Here is a 13,872-nt window from a genome sequence, read left to right on the forward strand (position 1 = left end):
TAGCTAGCTTTTTTTTTAATGACCAGCACTGTAGGTGCGTGAGGCAACTTTACTGGCATTATAGCATGTAAAATCTTTGTGACATATGAAATACGAGTGAATGTGTAATAACTATGTAAAAAATGTATGAACGTGTTAAATTATTATGTGGCGTGCAGTCATATTCCAGTCATGATTGTTCAACAAGCTTATTTAACTCTTCAAATAGTGTTATTTGGTCTCCCAGGTGGCGCAGTGGGGTAAGGCACTGCAACGTAAAAAAATATTCTTAGTCTAATTGATAAATAACACACATGTTAGTTACCTTCCTTTGAAGTAGCCTACTTTATCCGTTTGATCCCTGATTCGTTGAATTAAGGAATTATTTTATAAAGACAAAGGTTTTGGTTGTAATTGTAGTGTTGCACTATTTTAAAGTCTACGAAGGGTAGCCAACCATCCCCCAGGAGAACTTGTGTTTCAAGACAGGCTTGAATATGCAATGAAGCTAATAGGCAGAGTATAGCCATGTTGGTCTGATTCTCTATGGGGGGACGGGACAAGTGACTTGAGCTTTCGGTCCTACTTGCTCTGAGGTGGCATCACCATGAAGAAAATTACATATCAGGTACCCATGATGTAATTTTGTTGGTTCAATACAATAACCAAAATAGATTTTTCTTTTCAAACTCAAGGTGTCGTGATAGCTGACACCGAATTTGACACCCACCGTTTTTTGGAAAACGTGGTCGCATAATGTTTGAAAAATATATTTGACTCTAATTCTGTTTCCAAAACTTTGTATCTTCACAGTTCTTCCAGTAGATGTGTTTTTGTGAAATTTTCAGTGTAAAGTTGACTTGTTAAACTTTGAAAAACAAATGGTATTTGTTTGGCATACATTTTAAAGTAAGCAATCTGAGTCTCAGCGTAATGCCGTTGCTGTGGAATTGCCACTATAATACTAACTATCATAATAGTAATGAGAACCATCTAAGCTTATCATTTCTTCACTGAGATAAAAGTAACAAGTCTTGAATGAAATCAAATTCGATGTTTAAAAGAAGATATCAGACACATTTCAGTGTAATTGTTTTTATTGACTGCATAGACTGCTCACAATTCAACAGGGGTTGTCATGCATGGTAATGATTAGGGATGGGATGTTGTTAAAGTGAGCTGTTTTCCATCCCTCTCTTGGATGTCTGTAGTGGTCAGGCTAGTTAGTGTGTATGAAAATAAAATAAAGGGTTGTGAGGACAGGATACTGAGGTCACAGCAGGGGTTCAGTCCAATGGTCCTTTTGCTCTGTTGGTCAGCCAGCCTGCAGAGAGAGTGGAGGATTGCCTGACCATGACCGCCCTCTCCAGCTCATGGTTTTAGGGAGGGGTGTGTGTGTGTGTGTGTGTGTGTGTGTGTGTGTGTGTGTGTGCACCTTCCCATTCCTGACTGTCTCTATTGCTGAGCCTTCGGAGCTCCCTGAAGAGCACGTGAGTGTTTTTTAAAAATGTTTGTTTACGCGTGCCGCTCCAAGGGGAAATGAGGGGTTGTGCATTCACTGGAACACACAAGCGTCGTATTGGAGAGGGCCCCGGCCTCTACCTTTTTGATCTCTTTCCCTCTCCATTCACGTGCTGCCAGTCCCCTGGATTTCATTGGCCTCTCCATTTGTCCAGGCTTTATGAGTGCCCAGATAAAAATGGCATGCACAAAACACATGTTACTGACGATCGGGAACACGCAGAAAGACTCTGGTTATTTCAGAGTGTGTGTGTGTTTGTGTAGCCGAGGTTGTGTTGCAGTTAACCCGAGTGTGGCCCTGTTGATTTTTAGTTTGGCAGTGATGGGGACAGCTAAAAGCCCGGGTCCTCCACGAGCTGCTAAGGACAGCTACGTTTTGGGTCCTTTAGGGCCCCACTGTCAGCCAGGCTGTCCAGCTGTTCAGATGGAAAATACAAGGCAGTACACAGCTGGAAAAGCTGCCTGGTTTAGTTGCTTTGGAGAAGAGACTCAGTCTCTTACGTTTCGGGGGAAATGCCTTCGACAGTTGGGCTCATTCTGAAAATCAGAAGCTGTGATATAAATGCTGTAAGATATAAATCCATCTTAGACTTACAAGTAGGCTATATGAATGTAGGGATCATTTATTATATTTGACATTTTAGTCATTTAGCAGACACTCTTATCCAGGGGAAATTAGGGTTTAGTGCCTTGATCAAGGGCAAATCAATAGATTTTTCACCTAGCCTGCTCGGGGGATTTCTAAACATTTATTTGTTGTTGTGATTTTAATTGACATCATCACAAATGAAGTTCACATCGGGGGGAATTAAAATTCTTTAACAGCCTCTTCTCAGCACACAGTGTCTTAAAATCAATAGAAGGGGATATGCAGACTGAAGTGAGAAACTGTCAATGTTTTCATTTAACCCAAGCTCCTGGGTTGAGAACGCGCGTAATGTCCCCTTTGTGATCCAAAGGGGTGCGCACTAATGGGGGTCTAATACTCTAAATTGAGCTGTGTGTGTGTGTGTGTGTGTATGTGTGTGTAAGCGTGCCTCTCCCCTAGCTGCAGGTCCACAGGGGGTCTGGGTGAGACGCTGTGACAGATGTACTGGACAGATGCCTGTCTGCTCTACTTTGCCCTGCTGCAGCTGTAGCCCGGCTTAACCTAACACACACACACACAATTACTGACCCCCACTTTGCCCTTTGTGTTATCTGTATAGCTCCCTTTCTCTCTCCATCAGTGGTACACAAAGTAATATCCCTATTGCTTGTTGGTTTTCCTGTCATATAGCTCCTCACTGTTGCTTGATGAGTCTGACTGTTGGATTGTTTAAACACCATGCCTTGTTTTCATTGCGTGCCTAGTTTTGCTGTCCAGTATTCTCCCATTCAGTTCTCCTTTTGACGTGCTATCTAGTGTGGTTGCGTGCCTCACGTCTTGTTGCATGCCTCTTTTGTTTGTGTGTTGTTGTGCTGCGTGTCTTGGTCATCTCTCGTTGGGTGTGTGTTTTTGCGTTTGTTTTATAGAGTAGCCTGTAGCCTGTGTGAGTAGCCTGTGTGTACTGTGTCTCACTGGGGCACATATCTGTCACTTCCTCTCTCAAATCAGATGACTCAGGTCATGTAGTCCCCCCACCCCTCTCGTTCTTCCTCTGTGTGTGTGTGTGTGTGTCCATCACACATTTTTTTTTTAAATAGCGTGTTTGTGTGTGTGACCTTGTGCGTGTGTATAGGAAGTTTAGTTGGAGCTGTACCCTGGCCAGTGTGGCCGCTCTGTATTCGGGATACTCTCATTTCTCCTTACAACTGTTAGCTGCTCTTCTCAGGAAACATGGCCCAGACAGACAGAGGCTGATGTGTAATTAACTACTCAACAGTTCTCCAATAAAGGGGAGCAGGGAAATATACTGAAGTGTGTGTGTGTGTGTGTGTGTGTGTGTGTGTGTGTGTGTGTGTGTGTGTGTGTGTGTGTGTGTGTGTGTGTGTGTGTGTGTGTGAGAAAATATATATTGTGTGAACGCTGGGTGAACTTGGCCCTGTGCCGTCTGGCCCCCTTCAGGAGTGTGAGAGATGAATGGTGCCTACCCCACACACAGAGTACTGAACGCCCTACGACGGCAACCACATCTCAACCATCACCCCTCATCCAGGACGGCTGCTGCGAACTTGGACCACTTCTGAACCAAGAACATTTTTAAACATGGGACAGCTTTCTATCTATAGGACCAGCCATTTGTAACCAGGATTGAAATGCATTCAAACACTTCATTGGTTTTTGACCAATGCTACTCCCAAGCAAAGAGACTTCGAAATGAATAAGGATCTCTCTGTGAAGATCTGTTTTTGGAATAACCCAGGGCCTTTTCTTGCTTTAACTTTAACTCTCTCTCTGTCTCTGTGTGTGTTAGAAAATAGCCTGTTTTTTAACGTTTGGATGCAGGGATGTGTTAGTGGTTTTCTGTCAGCATACATGCTGCAGCAATCTCTCTATCTTTTTCTTCCCTCCCTCTCTCTCTCTGTCTCTCTCTCTGTCTCTCTCTCTGTCTCTGTGTGTCACATGAGTTTCACAGGGCAGCAGCCATATTTGTGAGGTGGCAACAACATACTCCATGACCCACACACCTCATGAAAATTCCAATTTAACCCACACACTTCCTCAAAAGTGAAATCTGAAACATTAATTTCCTCCTTGCCCCGGCAAGTCAAGGTACTAGGTACAAACACATCCGACCAAGAATTTGTCGCTTAGGCACAGATCCAGGATCAGCCTACCATCCACATATCCTAACCGGGACCATTAAGTGGAGAAGTGTGAAACTGACCTCTACATTTAAAGTATATGCTCATGAGCTGGCCCTCTCTGAGCTGGATTTGTCTGAGCGGGTGGTGTATGTAGGCATTGAGACTTGAGTGGGTGGTGTAGACTTGAGTGGGTGGTGTATGTAGGCATCTGTCCTAAGCCATAAGGGAAAGTGGTATCTACCATCCCACTATCAGATAAGAGGGGCAATGTTTGCTTTTTGTATAAAATAGGTTTTGATATTACTTAACTGTTTTACTGGTAATGGAGACATACATTTCTGCCAACAAAATGACTTTTTTTGTGTGTGTGTGTTTCAACTATTTAACTTTACTAGAATGCTTAAAAGGCTGCTAAAATGTTTCGTATCTGGGTTTTTTTTTGGCAAGGAAAATTCCCTAGTATTGGCCAAAAATATCATATCGGTGCATCCCTAATTTAGACCGTTTGGAAGTTTTATTTTCCTCTGCTTCGAAGTGCAGTGTGGGTAGAAAAAGTGATTGTTGTTCTCATTATGAAATTATCAACTTTTCCCTGTATATCTTACAATGGCCATACACACTAATTGTTTAGAGCAAAACTAGTGCTGATTGTGAACCTGAACAATCAAAATAAAATCTAACGTAGCCTAAGCCCTGATCAGCTGGTAGGTATAGCCAGATGAGTCCTGTCTCAGGCAGTTGCTTAGGCGACTTTATTCCGGTAATAAACAAATCGAATCTAATATTGGCCAGCCATTTTACAAACATTTGAATGCTGAAGCTGAACACGGCCTGCGTCTCGGTGGTCAGCGTGCGAAGCAACACACAGCGTTTGACTAGGCTGCTGATATCGACTGGGTTGTTAAGCATGCAAAATGACTTGTTGATCAGTGAAATGGTGACATGCTTAGTTCGACACTGAAGGAGAGGACGCAGCAGTTGTCACTAAATATATAAGTCTTTTCGGGAAAGTAGATTGGAAGTAATATGTGCAAAACATTTGAGTGAACCGGTGATTCGTAATGTTTTAGTCGTTTTTAATAACCGATCATGCACGCTACGTTTGGATTGGTTTGGGGTCCCACGGACCAACGCATTCGCGTCCTAAACAGGGACCGGTGTGTATCGGTGAATCGTTCCATCCCTACTGTAAGCATGACATCATCATGTGGGGCACTGAGCGAGCGTGTTCCTCTGTAATCAGTCAGGGCTGTGGGCTCCAGGGTGGGCCAGGGGTCAGGAAGTGTGTGTATGTGCGTGTGTGTGAGGGCACGCCCAATGCCCAGTCTAGAAATATCAGTGAAGGGGATCACCATAGCATCAGATGATTATAGGCGCTGCTGAGTAGTATCCATTTTGAACTCATTAAAAGAAAGGAAAATAATTTGAATCAAATGCTGCTGGATTTAGACTTGGCTTTGGTTTGGACTATGTTCTCTCTCTGAACCTCTTTCTCTCCTTTCTATCCCTCTCTCTCTCTGGCCTAGCCCTCTCCACTATTGGTTCGTGAAGTGCAGTAACCTGTGGTTCCACCCCCTTGCTCTCCCTCCCTCCCTCCTTCCCTCCCTCCTTCGCTCCCTCCTTCGCTCCCTCCCTCGACAAATTCTCAATGGGGCCCTTTGCTTTCCATAACAAAGGCTTCATTCTGTAGCTAGAGGACTCCTGATATCTCCAGTAGTGATAAGTATATTTTTTTGTCCTAATCTGTTGTGGTCTAGTACTGTCTTTTTGTTAGCGAGGGTCATCTACTTTAAGTGCTGCCTGTTTTCCCAGTAGCCTACTTGGTGTGTGAACTGCTGACTGCTCATAACTTGCAGATGATTGTTGACACATCAACTGGGATTAAGGGGCAGGGCAATTTAATACTCGCTATGGACTTTCTTCCCTCCTTACTAGCACTGACTTTAGTGGGAAAGAATGTACTTACTGTGATATGTGGTTGTTCCAACTAGCTATCTTTAGATGAATGCACTAACTGTAAGTTGCTCTGGATAAGAGTCTTCTAAATGTCCAAAAAATTTAAATGTGAAGGCCTGTCCAACCCATGTGTGTGGCAGAGTGGAGCAGAATGTAGAAGTGTGTGTGTGTGTGTGTGTGTGTGTGTGTGTGTGTGTGTGTGTGTGTGTGTGTGTGTGTGTGTGCATGTGTTTGTGTGTGCGTGTGTGTGTGTGTGTGTGTGTGTGTGTGTGTCCCTCTCTGGGCCCACGGAGCACCCGGGCATGTCAGGTGTCACTGACATCTGTGCAAATGGGGCCGTTCTTTAGCTGTGTGCTTCTCAGCTAGTACACACACACACCCACTCTTGTCACAAAATGTTGCCACTATGTTGAGCAAGCTCTCACACACAGGGGGTGGATTATTGCGATTGCGGGGTTAACGTAAGGATTTAACATTCCAAAAATATTGAACTTTTTTTTTTTTTTGTGTGTGGGGGGCCGGCATGAGAATGTTTTTGCTTAGTTGACAAAAGTAATTGGAGCAAGGACCTTGCAACATTTTGACACAAGATGTGGATTCTTCGGTGGTGAGCTCAGGGCTTTAGTGTTTTTTCTTTTTCCCTCTCCTCTCTTTATTTTCTCTCTCTCTCCTTTCCTTCCCCCTCATTAAGCACTATCCCTCTGTGCCTCCCCCCTCCCGCCCCCAACTCAGCCCAGCTGGAGAGAACATAGCTTGTTGCCCAAAGTGTGTGTGTGTGTGTGTAAGCAACATATCCTTCAGCACACCAGAGAATTGGCTAGTCAAAGTGGAACTTGTATGCTTTTCTTCCTCATCTCATGTTCCTACCTCTATGTTTCAGGTGTTAGTTTTAGTGACCCCAAGTTTTCATATGTTCCAGTTTTTTAGTCTCATCTATTTCATCTTTGTCGCGTCTGTCATCTAACTTTTTATGTGAATGGATGAATAACAAACCTCTTTCTCTCGCTCCTCTCTCCTTCTTTCCGTCCCTCTCTTTCTCTCTCCTCCCCTCTCTTTCTCTCGCTTCTCCTCTCAGGGAAGCGATGCGGAATTACCTGAAGGAGCGAGGCGACCAAACTGTCCTGATCCTGCATGCAAAAGTTGCACAGAAATCTTATGGCAATGAAAAAAGGTAACCAACCACCACTTAGCCTACACACCGCTTTCCATACTCTCCCACATACCTCACACATTCCATACCTAGAAAGGCATGTTGAAGAGTTCCCGGTTTCAATTAAATTTGTGGGTTAATAGTATGGACTAAAAGGCAGTAGAGAAAAAAGCAAAGCCACATTCCAATGTGTCTGTGTGTGACGTTGGTGTTTTGGCCTCTCCGGCTTTCCATTTCCCACCGCGGGTCAGACGGGGAAGTGAACATTTAAGTTCTCTGCAGGGCACATTCAGGTGAAGGCCATAGAGACACAGGGGTTAGGGGTGTAGGGCATAGGGAATAAGAGGTTAAAGTGTAGATGGCAAGGGGATGGTAAGGTTAGGCAGGTAGGGCACATTCTTGCCCCCCAGACATGTAGGGTTAAAGGGTTGGGGAGCACACTGAGGTAAGTAAAGGGTAATGAATGGAGAGAAGTGGGTAAGATGTTGCCTAGTCGTTGTAGGTTGGGTTAGAATGGTGGAGTGTGTGTGTGTAGAGAGTTATTCAGCTGTACTTAATATGGTCATCCTGGGTGAAGTAAGTAAATAAATAGATATAGGGAGTTAGACAGACTGAAAGGGTTTGAGCTCTGGCTGCCATTACACCAGGACTATCTCTTAGTAAATCAGGAGCTCTCAGCCAACACTGTGACACCTCCGAGGTTTGGAGCACGAGAGAGGAGGAGCAGGTGTGTATGTGTGTATTAAATAGAGGAATTCCTCCACTCTCCATGCTCCTCTCTGGTTAAAGTTGCACTGACTGGGGCCCTGGGGTCGAGATGTGAGTGAGGCCCATTTTGGGGTCTGACCCGTTGTAGCAATGCACCCAGGGATACATCAGACCTCCAGTCATTCCAGTTTTCATAATCGGTCACAAAGCCTAATATACAGGACATTTTATACAGGCCCCATTCCCCTCATCTACCACTTATTCATGAACTATTGGAGTCTACAGTTTGACTCGACTGTAATGCATCTGTTTAGTCTGTGTTTAGTCCCTGTGGTTCACTCACTGGAACAGGTCCAACTTCCAACATGAGAAGTGTATGCTGGTGTTGCGTGGATGATCACTGTTACACAATCATATAGTCACACACACACACTTGTGAGTTAGGGTTTGATTCTCAACAGACCATTTTTGGGGTCAGCTCGCTGGGTGTGTGTCCCCTTCTGTATAAGGAAGACCTGTCCAATACATAGCATAGCTGTGTGTGTTCACAGTGTGTGTGTTGATACACAAAGGAGCTCTGAGCATGAAGGAGTTGCGTGTGTGTATTTGCGTGCGTGCTTGTATTCACAGGGGGTTTTCCTCCGAAAGCTCCATCTCCTTTTTTCTCTTCTGTTGTAGGAGGTGAAAGTAGACATCACTCTCACACAGACTCGTGTTATGTGTCACTCACCTCATCAGACGAGACACACAGTCTCATTTGACAAAGTCATATCGAGAGCAACATAGGCTGCCGACTTTCCTCTTTTCCTCACAAGCTCCTACAAATAAAGCACTTTGGTTTGGTTGAAGAGTCATCTAAACTAAGTGTGGGGGATTTCTTTAAAATAAAATAGGGGAATTTATTATAATTTTTTTCTGAAGTGACATGACTTTATAAGATGCTGTCGAGGACCACTTTGAAAACGAGCATTGTAATTAATACTTTCAAGTCATATCCTCTGGGTCCACCTTGTACATTTTGTTGTATATGTCTGTTACCTAAAATAAATTCAATTCAATAGCAAACTAGTAAAAGTGTTGTTTCTGGCATCTCTATTTTTCTCCTGACCTGTCTTGCTGATAAGCTGAGGTACTGGCTAAAATGCAAGTTCTTGTCAGATTACAGCTCGCCAAATGGGTTATTGTAATAACATTTCCCCCCTTCAATTAAACAACGTTTTACAGGATTTAAGTAGATGTTTTTCTAAGTTGTCTGTCACGCAAAGAAATCGACTGACACTTTATTCCCAGTGCAATGACTGCCACTGTATTTTGATACCACAGCGCCATCTAGTGGCAGAAAGTGAAACATGAAAAAAATGTCTAGGCTGTTCTATTCCGTTATGTCTGTGTAAAGTCATCATATTAATAATTTGGTGTGTGTTTGAAGCCTGGGCAGTGGTGTGTAGTTCAATCATACTGTTGGTTTTGTGTGTGTGTGTGCAGGTTCTTCTGTCCTCCCCCGTGTGTGTACCTGATGGGCTCTGGCTGGAAGAAAAAGAAGGAGCAAATGGAGAGAGACGGCTGCTCGGAGCAGGAGTCTCAGCCCTGTGCCTTCATAGGGATAGGAAACTCTGACCAAGAGATGCAGCAACTCAACCTAGAGGGAAAGGTAGGGTGTAGCACACACACTTCTTTCCTTCACTTTTACTCTCTCACTTCCTTCCTCTCAACCTCTCACCCCCCCTCTCTCGTTCACATGCTCACACACACGACACTATTACTCTTTGTTTCTCATCTTCTGTCTATAATTATTTCATAATAATAACAAATAGTATCTATGTCACACACACACTCAAATAGACACACGCTCAAAACAGTGCCTCGCACTATCTGACAACCGTTGCTTAATCTCACACACACACACACACACACACACACACACACACCAAAGCAAATACTAACCGGTGCCTGCCATTCCTAAATAAGCCCATCTTTCTACTCCCTCTCCATCCCTCCCCCTCAGAACTATTGCACAGCCAAAACCTTGTACATATCAGACTCCGACAAGAGAAAGCACTTCATGCTGTCCGTCAAGATGTTTTACGGCAACAGCACAGACATTGGCGTCTTCCTCAGCAAGAGAATCAAAGTAATCTCCAAGCCCTCCAAAAAGAAGCAGTCCCTGAAGAATGCAGATCGTGAGTCACACACAACACACAGGCGGACGCACACACACACTACACTTTACGAACCAGGGCAGGGTTCAAATACTATTTAGAGTATTTAAATGACTTTCAAAGACATTTCTTTGGAAACATGTATATTAGAATGTATTTGGAAATACACTTGGAAAGTATTGGCATTTATTTGAAAATAATCAAAAACACAGACAAGTGTGTTATCAAATACACATATTGAAATACTCTCATGCATTTGAACCCAGGTCTGTTTGGATTTTGAAATAGTGCGTTTTAGAAATAAGTATTTGAAAATAAACTGAACAAAAATATAAATGCAACAATTTCAAAGATTTTACTGAGTTACAGTTCATATAAGGAATTTAGTCAACTGAGATAAATAAAATAGACCCTAATCTATGGATTTCACATGACTGGGCAGGGGTACAGCCATGGGTGGGCCTGGGAGGGAATAGGCCCACCCACTTGGTAGCCAGAACCACCCACTGGGGAGGCAGGCCCAGCCAATCAGAATGATTTTCTCCCCACAAAAGTGCTTTATTACAGACAGAAATGCTCCTCAGCACCCCCCCAGCCCCCACCCCCACTCAGACGATCCCAAAGGTGAAGAAGCCGGATGTGGAGGTCCTGGGCTGGCGTGGTTACACGTGGTCTGCAGTTGTGAGTCCGGTTGGATGTACTGCCAAATTCTCTAAAACGATGTTGGAGACAGCTTATGGTAGAGAAATTAACATTAAATTCTCTGGCATCAGCTCTGGTGGACATTCCTGCAGTTAGCTTGCCAATTGCAACACTCCCTCAAAACTTGAGACATCTGTGGCATTGTGTTGTGTAATGATCATGCTGTTTAATCAGCTAATTGATATTCCATACCTGTCAGATGGATGGATTATCTTTGCAAAGGAGAAATGCTCACGAACATAAACAAATTTGAAATCTTAAGTGTGTGAAACATTTATTGAATTTTTTAATTTTAGCTCATGAAACATGGGACCAACACTTTACATTTTGCATTTATATGTCTGTTCACTGTACAGTCGTGGCCAAAACTTTTGAAAATGACACAAATATAAATTTTCACAAAGTCTGCTGCCTCAGTTTGTATGATGGCAATTTGCATATACTTCAGAATGTTATGAAGAGGGATCAGATGAATTGCAATTAAGTCCCTCTTTGCCATGCACATGAACTGAATCCCCCAAAAACATTTCCACTGCATTTCAGCCCTGCCACAAAAGGACCAGCTGACATCATGTCAGTGATTCTCTCGTTAACACAGATCACTCTGTCATGCTGATTGAGTTTGAATAACAGACTGGAAGCTTCAAAAGGAGGGTGGTGCTTGGAATCATTGTTCTTCCTCTGTCAACCATGGTTACCTGCAAGGAAACACGTGCCGTCATCATTGCTTTGCACAAAAAGGGCTTCACAGGCAAGGATATTGCTGCCAGTAAGATTGCGCCTAAATCAACCATTTATCGGATCATCAAGAACTTCAAGGAGAGCAGTTTAATTGTTGTGAAGAAGGCTTCAGGGCGCCCAAGAAAGTCCAGCAAGCGCCAGGACCGTCTCCTAAAGTTGATTCAGCTGCGGGATCGGGGCACCACCAGTACAGAGCTCGCTCAGGAATGGCAGCAGGCAGGTGTGAGTGCATCTGCACGCACAGTGAGGCAAAGACTTTTGTAGGATGGCCTGGTGTCATGAAGGGCATCAAAGAAGCCACTTCTCTCCAGGAAAAACATCAGGGACAGACTGATATTCTGCAAAAGGTACAGGGATTGGACTGCTGAGGACAAGGGTAAAGTAATTTTCTCTGATGAATCCCCTTTCCGATTGTTTGGGGCATCTGGAAAAAAGCTTGTCCAGAGAAGAGAAGGTGAGCGCTACCATCAGTCCTGTGTCATGCCAACAGTAAAGCATCCTGAGACCATTCATGTGTGGGGTTGCTTCTCAGCCAAGGGAGTGGGCTCACTCACAATTTTACCTAAGAACACAGCCATGAATAAAGAATGGTACCAGCACATCCTCCGAGAGCAACTTCTCCCAACCATCCAGGAACAGTTTGGTGATGATCATGATCACCTTGTCATAAGGCAAAAGTCATAAGGCAAAAGTGACAACTAAGTGGCTTGGGGAACAAAACATTGATATTTTTGGTCCATGGCCAGGAAACTCCCCAGACCTTAATCCCATTGAGAACTTGTGGTCAATCCTCAAGAGGTGGGTGGACAAACAAAACCTCACAAATTCTGACAAACTCCAAGCATTGATTATGCAAGAATAGGCTGCCATCAGTCAGGATGTGGCCCAGAAGTTAATTGACAGCATGCCAGGGCGGATTGCAGAGGTCTTGAAAAAGAAGGGTCATACTTATGAAATGCTTGTAATTATACTTCAGTATTCCATAGTAACATTTGACAAAAATATCTAAAGACACTGAAGCAGCAAACTTTGTGGAAATTAATATTTGTCATTCTCAAAACCTTTGGCCACGACTGTAGTTTTAAATAGCAGGCTATATATAGGAAATTATTAGAAAATACTTTCATATAAAATTCGGGAAACATTATTTGAAAATACTCATATGCCGGTAATACTTATTTAAATAACAAATAATCAAATACGCAGGTCTGCTATACAAACACAATCTACATGTCAATATCACTCATAAGGCCCTGCTCAAATGCTTTGAAAAGGCATCCTTCCCTCCTCCCCTCATTGAGGTTACCATTAATCTAACATGACTCTGTTAGGTGAAATTGAGGGTTCCAATATACATCGTTTACTATCTTATCATTGTACATTAGTGATTACATCAAAGGAGGACGGAAGGAGGCATCTTTTGAAGTACTCTAACCAATGCCGATCTCTACCCTTCACAATGCCGTTATTGCTCTTCAGAGGGCGCAACAGTAAAAGGAGAAGAAAAAAAACAGATGACAACCGAGGCATGAAAATGACCCAATGTTCAATATTGTCCAAATACCTGTAGTGTTTGTTTTGCGGCCGTTTTCTGCCCTCTAATCACACTTCTTATCGCCCAGTCATTTCATCTTGCGGTGATGGGGACATGTTTTGGGGTTGTTCCATTTTAGTGTGGTCTCTTTATCTCTCTCTCTGTGTGTCTCTCCTACTGCAGTGTGTATTGCATCGGGGACCAAGGTGGCCCTGTTCAACCGGTTGCGGTCCCAGACGGTCAGCACGCGCTACCTACATGTGGAGGGGGGAAACTTTCATGCCAGCTCCCAGCAATGGGGTGCCTTCTACATCCACCTGTGTGAGTCTCACTCACACACACACACACACACACACACACACACACACACACACACACACACACACACACTCAATTCTTAATCAATCCTATACGCTCTCTCATATACACACTAACCACACATACATTTACTGTAACCTGAATGAAATGTTGTGTGACCGTATCTCATGGGTTGTGTTTCCCAGTGGATGACGAGGAGTCTGAAGGAGAGGAGTTCACTGTGAGAGATGGCTATATCCACTACGGACAGACGGTCAAACTGGTCTGCTCTGTCACCGGGATGGCCCTGCCACGACTGGTACTACCCACCACTTTTACTTTGGTTTCTCACCCCCCCACCTCTTTCAATTCATGTCACATAACTTTTTTTTGTT

General features: G+C 43.7%; 1 protein-coding gene across 2 annotated transcripts in view; it reads left to right on the forward strand.

Annotated features, from left to right (window-relative positions):
• Nucleotides 1-13,872, forward strand: part of rbpjb (recombination signal binding protein for immunoglobulin kappa J region b) — an 86,972-nt gene that overhangs the window by 61,734 nt on the left and 11,366 nt on the right. For both annotated transcript variants that reach the window (XM_065025559.1, XM_029674814.2), the window contains 5 exons: nt 7,262-7,357; nt 9,530-9,695; nt 10,050-10,224; nt 13,364-13,501; nt 13,684-13,796. In XM_065025559.1, coding sequence (XP_064881631.1) covers nt 7,262-7,357; nt 9,530-9,695; nt 10,050-10,224; nt 13,364-13,501; nt 13,684-13,796 — 688 coding nt within the window. The remainder of the gene's footprint in view (nt 1-7,261; nt 7,358-9,529; nt 9,696-10,049; nt 10,225-13,363; nt 13,502-13,683; nt 13,797-13,872) is intronic.

The sequence above is a fragment of the Oncorhynchus nerka genome, linkage group LG12 (genome assembly GCF_034236695.1).
Source record: "Oncorhynchus nerka isolate Pitt River linkage group LG12, Oner_Uvic_2.0, whole genome shotgun sequence".
Classification (NCBI taxonomy): Eukaryota; Metazoa; Chordata; class Actinopteri; order Salmoniformes; family Salmonidae; genus Oncorhynchus; species Oncorhynchus nerka.